At 32.1% G+C, this 17,118-nt stretch overlaps 1 protein-coding gene across 1 annotated transcript; it reads left to right on the top strand.

Moving 5' to 3' along the window:
• The first annotated feature begins 2,420 nt into the window (after nucleotides 1-2,420).
• LOC110673290 (TNF receptor-associated factor homolog 1a) lies at nucleotides 2,421-12,849 on the top strand. The gene is made up of 13 exons (XM_021836369.2): nucleotides 2,421-2,714; nucleotides 3,599-3,835; nucleotides 4,800-4,911; nucleotides 5,037-5,125; nucleotides 5,221-5,289; nucleotides 5,365-5,497; nucleotides 6,452-6,610; nucleotides 6,957-7,305; nucleotides 8,337-8,449; nucleotides 9,450-9,600; nucleotides 9,954-10,432; nucleotides 10,516-10,717; nucleotides 11,389-12,849. The coding sequence occupies exons 2-13, from the start codon at nucleotides 3,649-3,651 to the stop codon at nucleotides 12,646-12,648; spliced, it is 3,303 nt and encodes a 1,100-aa protein (XP_021692061.2). The 5' UTR covers nucleotides 2,421-2,714; nucleotides 3,599-3,648; the 3' UTR covers nucleotides 12,649-12,849.
• The last annotated feature ends 4,269 nt before the right edge of the window (nucleotides 12,850-17,118 follow it).

The following is a 17,118-nucleotide window of genomic DNA, read 5'->3' as shown; positions in this document are numbered from 1 at the left end:
TCTCATTATTGTTTCTCTTTCAACTTAAATCCAGAAAATTGATAACCTTTGCCAATCGAATGTACGTGCAAAATCTTTGAATCCCCTGTCACCATGGCAAAATATTTTTAGGCTTTCATGTGGTGGCATATGTAGATGCTTGTTGAATAAGATGACACTTGCTATGTTGGAGTAAAGAGTTTTGGCATATGTGAAGTTTTGCATGTGGCAAATCCTTTGGATGCTTATTCATTGTTGCGAAATCCTTTTGGGTTCAATGAAATTGAGCCAGTGAGAATCGCTTTGATTGTAAGAGGTGCATGCCCTTTCTGAGAATAAAATTTGAAGTGTATAAAATGGGCGTTGCAATTGTCTACTACTGTTCTTGAAGCGGCATACACGAAAACGGGCTAGGTCCATACTTTAAAAATCACTATATCTGAATCTGAACTGATTAATATTTTTAAAACTTGAATATATTCTAATTCTGATTATTATTATTAGAAAGATATTTGAATTCATTCAATTTTATATATTTTAAATAATAATTTATATACAAAATTATTTTTTTATTAATATTTATATTTTAAAATTTTAATAATTTTATAAAATATGTACTCTATTTTATTTAAGACAATAATATAAATTTTACAAATATTATTATAAAAAATATATATTTTATATTTAATTAAATATTTATATAAATGAGTTTGATAACATATACTTCACATAAAAAATCTAAACCCGATCCAAACAAATCACGATATCATTCTTAAAATCTAAACCTATCTCGAGCCTTATTATCTACTGTTTAAATTCATTATATTAGGATTAGATCCAGTCGAATATCTGTGAAAAATTAATCTGTTGCTTATCCTTAACACAGGCATGTGGTAGAAAGGAGTTAAGTAAGTGAAAACAGAGTCAGGTTTTGCGATTGATGAGTTGTATTGGTTTCTGTGATTGTTCCATATCAAAATCTTGAAGTGGTCACTTTCACAGTCAAACTTTACTCTCTCCTCTCCCTCAGTTTCTATCTCTATGTTTGAGAAGGATTTTTGAAAAAGTGAACCTTTAATTTATTGCTGTAATTGTTGAAAAAAAAAAAATTATTGCTATAGTTGTTGATCGAAAGAAATTTGTTGCTGTAAATTTGTTCATGTAATTGAAGAGTGAGAGAAATTGTTGGTTGAAGAATCTGTTGAGTATTTACAAAAATTATTTAAATTTGTTATTTGTTCTTTTATAATTTCTTTATTTTTTTTGTTCTCATTAAATTTACTCTTGAATTTTCAAAAAAATAAAAATATATGAATTAAATAATAATTTCTAAAATTGAGGTATTAAATTTAAATTCCAATTAAAATTTAAAGGACAAAAAAATATTATTAATGCTTTATTCTGCAGGATTAATCACGGTCGGTGTCTTTCTCATAAATCACGAAGTTATATTAAATTGAAGACATAAAAGCTAAATTTGCATCGAATAAACCCATTCTATTAGGGTTCATAACTGAAAATGCCCATGAGCCCAAAACCGTCATGAAAGTAAAATCAGCCCAAATAGTAAGAAGGGCTTATCTTCTCCGGTTCCCCCCCACCCATCCATTGGCTCTTCGGCCGCGGCCACCGTCTTAGGAAGCACAATACAACACAAACCCTAAGCAATGCTCTTCCCAATATATGCATTAAATTTTTTTTTAAAATTTTATGAAAAATAATTTATATATAAAAATATTTATTTTTATTTATTTCTTTTTATCTTTTACTGCTTAATAATTTTTATTAATTTTTTAATAGTTAAATTAATTAAGAAAAAGACTACTCATAAATAAAAATCGAAAGTTAATAAATTAAAAAAATGAAAATTCAATATTCATATTTTTTAAATTATATGAATTAAATAATTGAATTAAAGAAATATTTTTAGAATAATAAAAATAACTAAAACAGATCTACAACATAAAAAGATGGTCAATTAATCCCTTTTTTATTTAATAGTCTATGTATAAACATATAAATATTTAATAAATATTGCACTCTATATTTGATAAAGATAAAATTAAATTATTTATTTATATGACTTTTTTAAATTTAATAGCTTTTCAAAATATTAATTAAATTGACTTAATTTTATCTATACTTGAAAATCAATTTTAAGATTTTATTTTTAATATGCATATTTTTTTATGTATTAATTAATAAAAATTTTTTTTTTAAATTTATATTTGAGAATAACTACACCATTCAGAAAATAAAAAATACTGGATAATAATATATTTTTCTAAAATAAAATACTTAATAGTTATAAAATAGTTATTTTATTATTATTATATTTTTCTCGTTTTATCTAACTAAATATTTTCCTTCCTATTATTATACTAAATTTATTTTATTTTTATTTTATTTGGAGATTAGAGAAGAGGAGGAGCAAGCAAACAAAGCCAGTAGCCACTTATCTTCTCCCGTCTCCCTCTTTCTTTCCATGTCTCATCCGAGCTGGCGCTGTATCTTCTCATAAATATAAATTTTAATTTTTTTTTATAAAAAGACAAATTGATAAACTAATTAAATTAAAACCCAAATAACATCAAAAATACAATTTTTTTTGGGCTCGTCCTTCGGTCTCTTCTTCCTTTCTTTCTTTTGCTGCTCCTTGGACACCTCTCTGTATATCGTCTCTTTCTCTCTCTAGAATCTCAGAGCTTGCACATAACCCATTTTTCAAAGCTCAGGTTTGTATCTTTATTCGATCTATATGTTGTTGTTTTCGATTCTCCTTTTGTCTCCTTTTTCTCTTATCTTTTTTTGAATTTTTTTACGTTGTTTTTTTTATTGCCGGTATTGTAGGGTTTGGTTTCGATCGGGGTTTTGGGGATTTTTTGTGAATTCGATCTTAAGTTTCTGGTCCCAAATTTTAGAAGGGTTTTAATTAGCGTGTGTTTAATGCAATAGGGTATATACGATGGCTTTGTTTTGCACGAGTTTTAATTTTTTTTTTTTCCCGCAATCAGTTATTTTTTTTGAGGTTGAGTATTTATATATATATATATACTGAGAAATTAGGGTTTATTGCAAATTGGTTTGGGATGTGGGGTTTTGAATTTGAGTATTTTGTATTTGGATTTTTTTGATAGCCGGGAAAATCGTGGGATTGAGAGTTAAAGAATTGGCATGAATGCAGTCGATGTTGTTTCGGTGTTTGGTAATTCAAAACTCCGAGCCGAATGGTCGGTTAAAATTTGGTGAAGTGGTTTTTTCTTGTTCATGAGTTCTCAATCGATTGAAGATTGAAAAATGCAAATTTTATTATTCTTTCTGTTCCCTAAACTCTCAGCAGCCAGACAGATGGATTTTCAAAATATGATTTATGGTGGATTAACACATTGATGCATTTTGGTAAAATATGTTTTGATTTGCGGATTTCTTCATGTTATGCAATGAACAGTGAAAAGTAATCCTTTAAAATACACATTGTTTATTGTCAATGAAAGTCGTTTTCAAGAATTAATTTTACCGAATTGTTATGTTTATGAAATTCAATAAAGTTTGCTGCTATACAAATTAATGCATGAGGACTAATTTTGTTCATTTCTCATGAGGGCTTCTTGTTATGCAGTGAGTGGAGTTGAAGGATTGTGGGGAAAGGAAGGAGCTTTGGAGTGGGAAATGGCTAGGATTGTGGGCGAGGAAGCTGGAGTTGTAAGATCTATAGAGAGGATTTCGAGTGGGCAGCGCTGCCAATCAGGTGAAGCATTGGCGGAATGGCGGTCGTCTGAGCAGGTCGAAAATGGAACACCATCAACTTCGCCTCCATACTGGGACACTGACGATGATGATGATGATGATGAAGGAGGTACACACTCTCTCTCTCTCTCTCTCCCTGATTTTTGTTTTCTTTTTGAGTGAATATGTTCTTTGAAATCAACGAGGATCATTAGGCTCTTGGAAATCAGTGTCCTCTTTACGGTTGAAAGCAGGAAGAGTGAAAAATGTTGGAGATGTAAGGAAAAGAGAGTGATCAAAAGCTTGTTAGTGAAACCCAGCTGCAGTGGAGATGCCAGTATGATAAAAATCAGTCCTTTATTCTTATTACTTGCTGAATGTGTAAAAAATTTTGGAAGCGGCCCTATGGAAAACCCTAACAATAAAATTCATTCTCTTCTACTTAAAACCTGGGGTTGCACCTTTCTTACAAAGAGAGGCCCACTCACTGAAATGGGCTGGCGTACAATTTATTTTGCCTTTTTACTTGTTTTGGGCTTCTGATGCATTAGGACCAACATCCTTTACATTGTAGGGAGTTTTAGTGAAGAATGCGTGAAGATTTCATGTGTTAATATAATTCTCAAAAATAAAATTGTGATCAACTAGATTTATAAATATGATTCATAACTAAGCCAATGGCTGCAGTAAATGCTTCCACGTCCAAGTGATACTATTTATGAAGTCTTATACTTGGTTCACCAAGGATCAAGTTGATTTGGTTGTGTCTGTTTAATGTTTACTATTTATTCTATTTTCTATGTTTATTCCTGCTTTTCATATTGAGGGTAAGGTTTAGTTGAGTTGAGTTGTGTAGTTCTACATCTGAAAGTAGCCAAAATGTGTAACTTGTAACACTTTCAGTATATAAATTGTTGCACTTAAATATCATAAAATTGAAGATGCTGACTAATGGACCTTAGTTTGCCCCGTTTCTTTCGCAGAATATATGTTTGATTACCCCTAATTTTGTTTTTACTTCCTTTGTTTCTTTCCCCGATTTTGTGAACTGATATTTGTTTAATATTTTGCAAACTATTTTTTCTTCATTATAGGGCCAAAACCTTCTGAGTTGTATGGAAAACACACATGGAAGATAGAGAAATTTTCACAGATTAACAAAAGAGAACTTCGTAGTGATGCATTTGTGGTTGGCGGCTACGAATGGTATGGCTTTGCATGTGCTTGCTTGAATTCTCTTTATTTTGTCCACATTATGCACCTTGCTTGCTGAAATTAGCTGTCACATGAAAATGTTGCCTTTTGTTTAAGCCTTTTGCTTTGGGTGACAGGTACATATTAATATATCCCCAAGGTTGTGATGTTTGCAATCATCTCTCTTTGTTTCTTTGTGTTGCCAACCATGACAAACTTCTTCCAGGTTTGATATTAATAATTAGTTTGAAAATTGAGTAATTGACTTGTCTCTATTCTTTGTGGTGTAATTATATATTTTCTTTTTTGATTTTGAACCAGGTTGGAGTCATTTTGCACAGTTTACAATTGCTGTGGTGAATAAGGATCAAAAAAAATCAAAATATTCAGGTTGGTTGCCTGAATAACGTCTTAGTTGCATAATGGAGTTGTTGATATATTATTGAGTAAAAACAAATCTTGCAGACACGTTACACCGGTTCTGGAAGAAAGAGCATGATTGGGGATGGAAAAAATTCATGGAACTATCTAAAGTGTCAGATGGGTTTTTAGATGCTACTGACACTCTAATTATAAAGGCTCAAGTGCAAGTCATCAGGTTTCTGATAATATACATATTTTTACCTGTTCTTCAGTGTTTTGTGCCACACATTGCAAGTTTTGTTAGTTTTCTCATTTTTTGCTTAATCCATAACTAAAATTTCTTCTGAGTTTTTGTGATAGTGGTGTTGTTTGTTGACTGTGTCATGGCATCTTCCTTCTTGTCCTTGTGTTTTTTTTTTCAACGAAAAATTTAGAGCCAAGGCTGTTGAGTGGTGACTAATAATGATTACAACTGTGCCAATTTCTCTTTCAAACTGAAGTTGGCTTAGTAATTTGAGTGTGGCAATAAAGTGGATCATTGTGATTTATTTGAAGTTGATAAATTCAAGATCATATATCTGAGACACCTCCTTGAAGAACTTGCTCTTATTACAGTGCTTTTGTATTGTTCTGGCAGGTTTAGATTTTCCCCTTTTTTTATGCCCCAAAGTGCTATTTTCTGAAATCAGCGATCAATCAAATTTTCTACAAGAGTTTCACGCCTGTTTTGTTTTCTATGTCTGATCCATATATCACGTCTGCTTCGGCTATTTAAGTCTCGGGTTACCTGGCATGTGAATATATAATCCTTTATGGAAAGTGGTAGATTGTAATAATTGAGATGACTGATTGGCTTGTAATTTTAATTTGTTACTATTGTTATATTAATGCCCAGTCAAGAGCTATGCGGGGCTTGCAGTTTGAGTTTACTTGGAATTTGGAAATAAAAAAGTTTGTAACAATGTTCTATTCAGCTGTTTGAAATTTTGTGTTCAAAGAGTTGTGATGAGTAAGTTTTTAATATGATTGATGAGTATGCCTTTTTTATGATTGAGTGGGTTGGTTTCTGGTGTATTAACATTTGACATGAAAATGCCACAAGGCAAACTTTTACTGGTGTTGAGTATTTTTTACATTTTTACAGTGTGAGAAGAAATTTCTAATTATTTATTCATTTTATTTTCTTTAGGGAGAAATCAGATCGGCCTTTTCGTTGCCTTGATTGTGAGTATAGAAGAGAACTTGTTAGGGTGTATTTGACAAATGTAGAGCAGATTTGTCGACGTTTTGTGGAAGAGAGACGAGGCAAGCTTGGGAGGTTAATAGAAGACAAAAACAGATGGTCAAGGTATTGTATGTTTGAATTTTATAGCTGTTCAAATTGAACAATGAGTAGTAGTTCCAAGTTTGAACTATTCTACATGCCATATGGTGAAAATTGTGGTGTTTCAATGGTTATCCTATGATATTGTTTTCTACTTTTTCTGACCATGGTTTAGCCGTGCTTAGTAGGCTGTTGGCTTGGGATGTTTATTTCTAGTGTAACATTTTTGCGGCCTGTATTGATGAACTTGTGGCCTCATTTATTGTTTCCTCCTCTTGCTTGCTTATTTGAATGCTATCATTGTCCATTCTACTTATTGCTTTGGTCAGCATATAGTATTAATTAGATAACAGAATTTCATTTTTTGCAGCTTTTGTGCTTTCTGGTTGGGAATGGATCAAAATGCTCGGCGACGGATGTCTAGGGAGAGAACTGATGTGATTCTGAAAGTAGTTGTGAAGCATTTCTTTATAGAGAAGGAAGTCACATCTACTTTGGTAATGGATTCCTTGTATAGTGGATTGAAGGCTCTTGAAGGCCAAACTAAGAACAAGAAAGGGAGGGCGAAATTGATGGACACTGAAGAAATGCTAGCTCCAATTGTTCGTGTGGAGAAAGAAATGTTCGTATTGGTGGATGATGTCCTGCTACTACTTGAGAGAGCTGCCATGGAACCACTGCCTCCAAAAGATGAAAAGGGCCCACAGAATCGTACAAAGGTGGGTTGGGTTTTAGAATACCAGTATTTTATGTTGAACTTTTGGTGACAGATTCTAGTTATATTTGGTTCAAGTTGTTTGATGAAATATAATCCTTGTCAGAGTTTGTCATAATGATTACTAGGCTGTGTTTCCTTTTATGTTGCACCGCAACTGTAGAATGACTTCTCAGCTATTTCACAAGTTGGTTCATGCACTGCATGTTATATACAATCTGCATCGATAACATTTGGCTTTTTTACAAGGCTTAAGCTTCAATACTGTAAGTTAAAAATGTGGGTAAAGGGGCTTCTACTAAGTTTTACTTGTAATGAATAGAATCAAACTGATACTCAGTGAGGAAAAAAAATGTAAGGTATGTCAGGATTGGAACGTATTTTATTCCACTGGTTGTATGAGGGGGTTTCTCCCTGCTGTGCCTGTATTGATGGTTCTAGAGTAGTGGCGCTGCTATTTGGGTAATGACAGCAATGGAAGTAGTGGCATGGCAGTTGTATTAGGAGTGGTGGGTTATAGTCTTTGCATTCGTGTATTTGTGCATGTCATCCTGTTAACTGAAGTGAATTATTTCTCCTTGTAGGTTCAAATGGCAATTCATTATCCTGATTCCTGAACCAAAAATGCACAAATGTGATTAGCAATTCCATTCCCCTATTGATTCAAGTGAATTAAAAGTAACAATAATGTAAATGATTTGCGTCTTTTGCTGCTGGGATGAACTAAAAAAAAATACTGTTATGGAATAGGAATTTTGATTTTATTGTAATATGCTATTCCCTCTCCTGTTAGTATCTTTTAGCCTTGGTATTGGGTAGTCTGAATCAATCTAGGGCTGATAAAATGACCATATTAGATTTCATTATAATATTTACTTGGGAGGTATAGTTGAAAGAAAATAAAAATGCTTGCTCTTATCTTGTAACATTGCAATCTCTTGGATTCCTATTGGTCCTCTCTCTCTCTTTTATTTTTTTCCCCCTCTGTTGACGATTCTATCTTATGTATCAAAAAATATTTATGCTTGTATGCAGGATGGAAATTCTGGTGAGGACTTCAACAAGGATTCCATTGAGCGTGATGAAAGACGGCTTACAGAATTGGGTCGCAGGACAGTGGAAACATTTGTCCTTGCTCATATTTTCAAGTAATATATCTGATATTCTGACTATTTTCAAAATCTCTCATATTATTACATGCTAGTGGAGCAGTTGCTTATGTGGCTCAAGACCATTTATCGTGCCATGTTTCAGATGCCCACTCTCATTTAATTATTCATTTTGGAAGTTTTCTGCGGTTTCTGAAAGTTCTTCCTTTTCAACAAGGCTAACCTTCAGGCTAATATTATCATATTTTGTAATTGTTATATTTTACTTGCATTATCATTACATTGATACTGAATAACTAGTACTTGCTAATTATGAAGAGTTTGAATGGCATTGAAAAAATGTGAGTGAAATGGTTTATCAGTTATTTAGAACCTTTGTTAAATGTGTGGCATTCTATTTTCTGTGGAGCCTTTGTTAAATGCTTTATTTCTAAAGAGGTGGTTTGGTACTTTTTGTAGTGGAATTTCAGTCATTAAGAATGAACTATCATGATTAGTGTAATGGTGGCTTTAAGTTTTGAAAGAATTTCATGTCGGTAGTGGTGATTTTTTGCTTTGAATATGGAGTGATGGACTCATCTTGAGGATAGGTATTCGGTAAATTCCTATATTGCTAATGGATTCTTTTTGGAGATGTGTATCTTACAATAGAGAGGGTAATATTCTCTCTTCACGTGGCAAATAGGAGACAACTAGTTGTGTCAATTTAACTTCTTAAGTTAGTATGTTCTTTGACAATTGGTTCTGTTGTGAAAGTTTGATGGTATATTTATTGTAGAACTTCATTAATATCTGATTTCCATCTTTTTGCTTTTTTTCTTTAGTTATACTTTCCTAATGAGTTATATGTGCAGGATGTAGTTAGTTGATAGTTGTGATACATCATACATCAATGATATTTATAATTTTATTACATGAACGAGCTATTATTATAGGATTATGGTGTCACAATATTTTATGTGCTTTGTGGTTAGATGATTATAGACTAATCGCTCAGCTTTATGCGTGCATGTCCTAAGTTTGTCCCCTTTACATGTAGCCACAAAGTTGAAGTTGCTTACCAGGAAGCTGTTGCTTTGAAGAGGCAGGAAGAGCTAATCCGTGAAGAAGAGGCAGCATGGCTAGCTGAAAGTGAGCAGAAATCTAAACGTGGAGGAACTGAGAAGGAAAAGAAATCAAAGAAAAAACAGGTGTTAGATCTTCCTTTGTTGTTCATACTAGTACTTCATGCCTTTTATTGAATTTGGGTGTCAATAGTTAAGAAGAAAGGAGATTTCGCAGAAATACAAGCTGATTTTTGAAACCTTTGATTCTGAAAATTGATTTATTTAAGCAATTTGATTCATTATTATTATTGCTTGGGTTTTTATTGTATATTATGTGGCATATCTATGATTCATCATGCGTAGAAATCTTATGCTAGAGTGAACAAGAAGTTTAAAACTTTTTTGGCAGATAGTTGACCAGAATTTACATTCCTTGTTAAAAATAATTAAATAAAACATTTACTCACTTGAATATTGATGCTTCATATAAACTACAGGCAAAACAAAAACGGAATAATCGTAAAGGGAAGGACAAAGGGAGGGATGAAAAATCCAGTGCAGCAGTATTAGACAAGCATCAAGAGGAAAATCTAAGTAGTGAGAAAAAGGATTCAATTATCGTAGTAGAGGTGCAGCCTGTGGTGGAAAAGCCTGATATTCTGGAAGATGTGTCTGATGTGTCTGACTCAGTGGATGGTGTTGCTGAAGTGCTCCAGCCCGATTCAGAAGACAGAGATGCAAGTCCTGTTAATTGGGATACTGATACTTCAGAAGTTCATCCTTCTACAGAAGCCTGCAGCAGTGGAGTTAGTGGATTATCATCTATACCAAATGGAACAGCTGAGAAAAGGAGCACAAATGCAATGGATGACAGTTCATCAACTTGCTCTACAGATTCAGTCCCATCAGTTGTTAATAATGGCTCTTATAAGGGGAGCTCTTATTCAAGCTACCAATTTGTAAAATCACCTAGCAGGTAAAGTGTTAATCATATTTCCTACACTTCCTTCTCCACTAGTAGGATAGATACATAATAAATCCCATGCTTATTATCTGTAGAGAGAAGCACCCTCGAGGTAAGGGGACAAGCGATTTGAGTTGGACAACTGAGATGGATAATCAGCTTTCTGTGCCTCCAGTAGATGTTGGGGATCTCAATGAGGTTACTGGAATTAGCAAATCTGTTGAATGCGAGCCCGAAGCTATTGTTCATGTCTCACAAGATAGAATAACATGGACCGAGCAGCCTGTAGTTAAGAAGGTGAAGTTGTCATATCTTTTTGGTTCAAAGTTCAGTTTTTTACTTGTTGATTATATTGAGGCTGATTAGTAGGGTGAGCATTAAATATCCGACTCCATTTTACATGGACTTCTCTCTCTTTTAGCTTTCTCCTTGTAGATGTCTAAAGCTGTTTTCCTATGCTACCACATGGGTCATTTCCTATAGGGGAATGCTGCCTCCCTCTCCCCCCTTCAGGCCCCCTTTCCTCTCTTCTCCCTCTTTTTTACTCGTCCCTTTTTGTACAAGTGGATCTAGATTATTGTCCATCTTCTCTGATCCTTGTTATTTTTTCATGCTTGTGTTGAGTAATTCTCCTGTGTCTCCACCTTTTGGGGGACGAGCACTCCATTGGGAGCATAAAATATATCCTTGTAGATTTTTTTTTTTTGGTTGGGAGCTGTTAACCAATACCATTACTTAAAATCTTCAATGAGAAACCAGTTTTCTTTTTCTGTTCAAGTTAGTTTGAAATTGAGAATGAACTCTTGAAAGGTCTGATTTTATAGCGCCTTCTCTTCCTTTTCTCTCTCTCTAAATTTCTTTTATTTTGTAACACTTTTTCTTTTCTAGTAACGAGCATGGTTTTTATGGTTAATTAAATTTTGTATTTTGAGAGTCTATCTTGATGAGCATTCCTTTCTATGAGGTAGGTTGTGGAAGAAGTTTTACCGCAAAAGAAACTCGGCACTAAAGACTTGGTTGATGTGGAAAGGTCCTCCAAAGAAACAGCAATGACTATCCCATCCTCTTGTAGAAGCCCTCCAAGAAGTCCTCCCAAAAATCTCCAATCCACCGTTCTATTGAAGTCGGGAAACAAGAGTTCAGCTGCCATAGATCCTTCTGTTCAGAGTAAGAAAGCATCTTCAAATTGTGCTCAGCACGCTGATAAAGCATCCCCTTCAATTATATGCCCGCAAAGTATATGCATGTCCAAACCTGAGACCCAGAAGGCCTCAACTTCAAAACTATCTGAGAAGCCAATGCTACAGCATGTGCCTGTGATGTCAAGGCCCTCTAGTGCTCCTCTAATTCCTGGTCCTCGGCCAGCTGCTCCTGTGGTTTCCATGGTTCAAAAACCCCCATTACTTGCACGTTCTGTTAGTGCAACTGGTCGGCTTGGTCCTGATGCTTCACCTGCAAGTCCTAGTTATGCTCCTTTGTCCTATCGAAATGCCATTGTAGGCAATCCTGTTGGCTCAAGTTCAGGTGGCTTCACTCATGCCAACTCTCCCAGTTTGGGAGTTAACCTGCCTTCAGCACACACACAACAGCCTGCTTTGGTATCTACATCGATGTTTTTGCACCCGAGCTCTGATAGGGTAGATCTGACCTCTGTTCAATCTCATTTTCCTTTTGGGATGGTAACTCCGGATGTCTTACGGAATGGACCCCAGCAGATGGAGAGCTCACAAGGTGTAGTAACAGATGAGTTCCCACATATTGATATCATCAACGAGCTGCTTGATGATGAACATGGTGTTGGGAAGGCAGCTGAGGCAAGCAGCTTCTTCCAGTCTCTTAACAATGGGCCACACTTCTTAAATCGGCAATGTTCTTTTCCGGGTGATATGGGAATATCAGGTGAATCAGTTTCCCCGAGCAGCAGTTCTTGCAGATTTGAGCGTGCTAGGAGTTATCGTGATAGTGGGTTTCAGCGGAGTTATGGCTCTTTTGGCACCCATTTTGACATGCCGAGGGAATTTATTGCCCGGACAAGTCCATTACCATATGCAAATGGGCATGTTGATGGATTGATTCCAAGCCAATGGCAGGTGGCTGGCTCTGATCTTTCTCTAGTAGGCATGAGGAGCGCAGAGGGTGATGGTTCTCCATATTTCAGTCCAGAGTATCCAAATTTGGCTTGCGGTAGCAATGGGTACACTGTATTTAGGCCTTCAAATGGGCATTGAAGGAGCTTCCAGTCGAAATTACCCTGCAAATTTGTAGGTCATTGTCCATTGTAATAATGTATTTGGGGAAATTGTTGGGTCGTAGAATTGGAGTGGGGTTGTAATCTTTTTCATAAGCTTAACATTTTGTAGAGTGTTGCTGCCTTTCATTGCCTACAGCATTTTAGTTTGAATTGATGAGGCTTTCATGTATTTTTCTCATCTGGGGCTTGGTTAGATGTTTTGAAATGGCTGAATGATGAAATTCAACCCAAGTCGGGTACTGAAAAGTACGGCTGCTCGACCATCCATTGAGAAGCCAATAGCATAGGGTTGAGGCTCATGTAAAGATGAAATAGTTCATCAAAGCTTGGTTTCTTTTGTATCTGCTGGTATGTGTTAAAATTTATCATTTCTTCCAGCAGGCAGACGTCTTGAGTTTTTCTACGTGGCAGTGCCAAAGAATTTTTTTTTTTTAGATAAAAATAATTATTTTTATTTTAATATTATATAAAAATACCTTTTATTTAGAAAAAAAAAATACAAAAATTTATTTGGAGTGCACGATAATATGGATGAAGTCGGAAAATCATTAGTTAATTTGTGTAACTGTAAATCACAAATATTTCAGTAAAGTGTTTTTTTATATATTAAAAATGTTTAAAAAGTGGGTAATTTTTTTTTTTTTATAATATTGTTTTTTCTGGTTTCACTAGCAATTATTATTTTAATTAAAATTTATAGTTTTATAAGATTATCTTTTGCTTCACAAAGAAAAAAAATACTTATAGAACAAATATAAAGAATGATAATACAAGAATTATCATAGGATCACCTAATAAAACGTAGGCAACGGCTGGACTAGGGGGCCCAGCTTCTTAGATTTATTTTTATGTGTATTCATTCTGCCCCTCTAACTAGACTAGTGCTGCACTCTCAGTTCCACCCAAATTTTTTCTTTTGTGATACTTAAATATAATTTTTGTCATGATCATAATTTAGCACGTTTCGTAATTTAAACTCTTAATTAAATAAATATTTTAGTCCATCAAAATAACAAAACATAATTACTTATATATATAAGTTTAGACTCAAAACTCATTTTTCTTTCTCATCCATTATTTCATAATTAAAATTGATAATTTCATTTATAAGCTTTTTTTTTTTTTTTTTGATATTTAGCATCGATGGACGCAAAATTTAGTGAAAATTTTTATTAATTTATAACAACTTATATTTTATTTTAATAATTATATTCATGCATAAATTGTAGACTTATAAAGTCATTACTTTATAGTTTGAATGGTGAATTAATAAAAATTGAAGTTAGTAAAATTAAAAAATTAATATTATGAGTAAAAATAAAATTATTGATGTGTATTTAAAAAAAAAAAAAGAAATTCTTAACACTTATAAGCTATTTCCTTAATTTCGATTGAAAGTAATTGTTATTTTTTTTATATAAGAGAAAGCAAAATTATAAAATTTTTGTCTGCCTCCCTAATATCAATTTCTGGTTTCGCACATAGGCAAATAGTGCGTTTTATTTTATTGACCTTTCACTTAGACATGGGCTTCAGTCATACATCCAATCTAAAATGAAATCAAATAAAAATTAATTAAATTTAAATCAATTAAAATCGCTTTTGAATGAAACTGAAATTAACTGATTATTTTCTTAAATCATTATTCTCCCTTAAAAAAATTAGAGAAAAATTTTGACCATTAAATTAAAACTAAAAATTAAAATTAAAATTGAAATTGAGATCAAAATCAGACTAAAATTAAAATTAAGAGAACCCCAGTATTTCTCCTGTATTTCTTATGGTGTGGACCTTGCAGGTGAGATGATGAAGTGGACGAGAAGGAGGAAAAAAAAAAAGCGAAAAAAAAAAGGAGAAAAATGAGTCGCGAGTATGGATGATAATTGACAGGATAATCAAACTTAAATTTGCATAAGACTACTACTATCCAATTCCAAACTCGAAAGGCTCCTCACCTGAAACTTCTGGTAAGATGATTAGTACCTCATAAGGTCCATTTGTTTTCTATAGTTATATTAATTGCTGACAGCTTTTTATTTTGTTTAGCGCTAGAAATGGCGATATGATGCACGCAAGTCAAATTATAAGCACCTAGAAGTCGATGAGGATGCATCATTTAGATATAAAGGTGACTAATAATATATGAAACATTTTAAGTTAAGTGTTAGAGTAAAATTCATTTCATTTGTAAATGAATTTCATGATTGAATTTATTTATAAATGAATTTTTTTTATTTGGTGTATTTTATATTGAATATGAAATTCATTTTAAATAAAATAAATTTTGTGTTTAGAATAAATAAAATATAATAAAAAAATAATTTTATTACTTGAAATATATATGATTTTAAGTTTAAAATTTATTTATAAATTTTATCAATTTTGATGAAATTTGATTTAGTTATAATAAATTCATAAAATTGATTATTAAAAATTTTAAATAAATTTTTATTTAAATTAAATACTAAAGTTTTATATTTATAAATGAATTTTACGAAATTTCATAAAATTTATTTATATCAAATATTATTTTGAGTTAAAAAAATTTGAGATGTTAAGTTTTCAATTTTATTGAATTAATAAAAATAATCTTTTAAATTATTAAAATATTAGTCAATTATTTTTTTTAATTATACCAATAAAAATATCAATCAATGACAAATACGATGTTTAGATATAAAGCACCATTGTATACCTTATTTACAATTTGATTCTTTTCAAAATTTCCCTTTTATTATTTCAAAGGAAATAAAAAAAAATGAACCATTAATTTTTTAATTTGGTTGGAACAAAAAAAGGAAATAAGTTTTATATAAGCCCTTGTATTATTTGTGGGGATCAAATATGCCCAATTTTTACTTTTTGACCAAATAAATCTACAACTTTTGATTTTAGGTAAAATAAGTCATGATTTAATAAAATATTATTTATTGTAATATTTTAATATTAAAATTTATTTTTTATTTTAATCAAAATAAAAATAAAAATTAAGGAAAAACTTAAAAATTAAAAAACACGGTATCAAAACCCAGCAAAATTTCCCAATCTAAAGGCCCACTGTCTCTTGATCTTCACTGCTAAAATGACATATAATTCAAAACCAGCTACAAATTTCAATCCATAACCAAACACTACCTGCTAACCAAAACCTAGAATTTGCAAAAACCCCTTTTAATCCCCTAAAATTCATTGACATGTTTAACCCAATGCCCTTCTCTCTTTCTTAAACAGTAACCATAGCTCTATTGTCTTCTTAGCCTAGGAGGGTGAAAGAAACATTGTGGGACTCGTCCTTCACCTACATGATGACTATAGATGACCCAATTGCGAAACAAATGCTTATTATTAGCCAAGAAAATCCCCATTGCGAACTGTAGAAGGAGTTACACATGGATTTGGCAGTTTGTAGGTTTGGATTTGGGGTTCTTGTTTTTTTATTTTTATTTTTATTTTTTTAATTTTTATTAAAAATTGTGTAATTATCTTTAAAATTTACAATATAAAATTAATATTTTATCATTAAAAATATAAAAAATTATTGTTTAATTATTTTGGTATAAAAATGGGCTTATTTGATACTAATTTATAAAATTGTGAGTTGTTTTAGCCAGAGGTTTATTTTGTGCTTATTTGGTTATCCATTAAAAGGGTTTTTTTTTTGGCCTTTTTACTAAAAAACTTTTAAATTAGAACAATAAATATTTTCTTTTAAAATTTTGTTATAAATTTAGGGACTAAATGTGTTGTTCATCTCACTTACAATTTGAGTTTTTAAAATTTTTTATTTAAGAAAATGTTAAAAAATATGAGTAATTAATTTTTCATTTTAGTTGGGTCAATAAAAAATAACTTTTTAAATTATTAGAATATGAGTTTATTAATTTTTTTAATTGAACTAATAAAAAAGTTAACTTTTTAAAATTTTGTTATTAATTTTTTAAGGACTAAATATGATAATCTATTAAGAATCTGCACACATTAAACTATTCTAAATCAAAAATTAAAATTTTAAGGGAGAGGTAGTGGCCTCTTTCAACCCGAATTCAGTGTTGGATAGATGTAGTATCTATATTTAGGATTAATGTTCGAAAAAAAATCCTCAACTTTAACTTTTTAACAATTCTACCCAAAAATATCCTTAACTTATAACTTGTTTATAATTGCACCCTACCGTTTATTAACCCATTAAATCTAAGTGCAGAAAAAGCGTCAGCATGCATAACGTCAAATTAAAAGAAAACAAAACCCTACTTAGAGTTAATAGTTAATTAGGCCTAATTATAATATAATTAACTTCCCCCTACCCTCTTTCTCTTTTTCTCTCCCACCACTCTCACTATCTGCCTATTATTTCTCTCTTTCCCTATTATCTCTCTTTTCACAATTTTTCTCTCTTTCCTCCTATTTTTGTTTTCCCCGTCTCAATTTCCATTTCTGTATCATCATC

The sequence above is a fragment of the Hevea brasiliensis genome, chromosome 4, assembly GCF_030052815.1.
Source record: "Hevea brasiliensis isolate MT/VB/25A 57/8 chromosome 4, ASM3005281v1, whole genome shotgun sequence".
Lineage (NCBI taxonomy): Eukaryota > Viridiplantae > Streptophyta > Magnoliopsida > Malpighiales > Euphorbiaceae > Hevea > Hevea brasiliensis.
The sequence above is the reverse complement of the archived record's forward strand: the minus strand, read 5'-3'. Positions and strand labels throughout refer to the sequence as shown.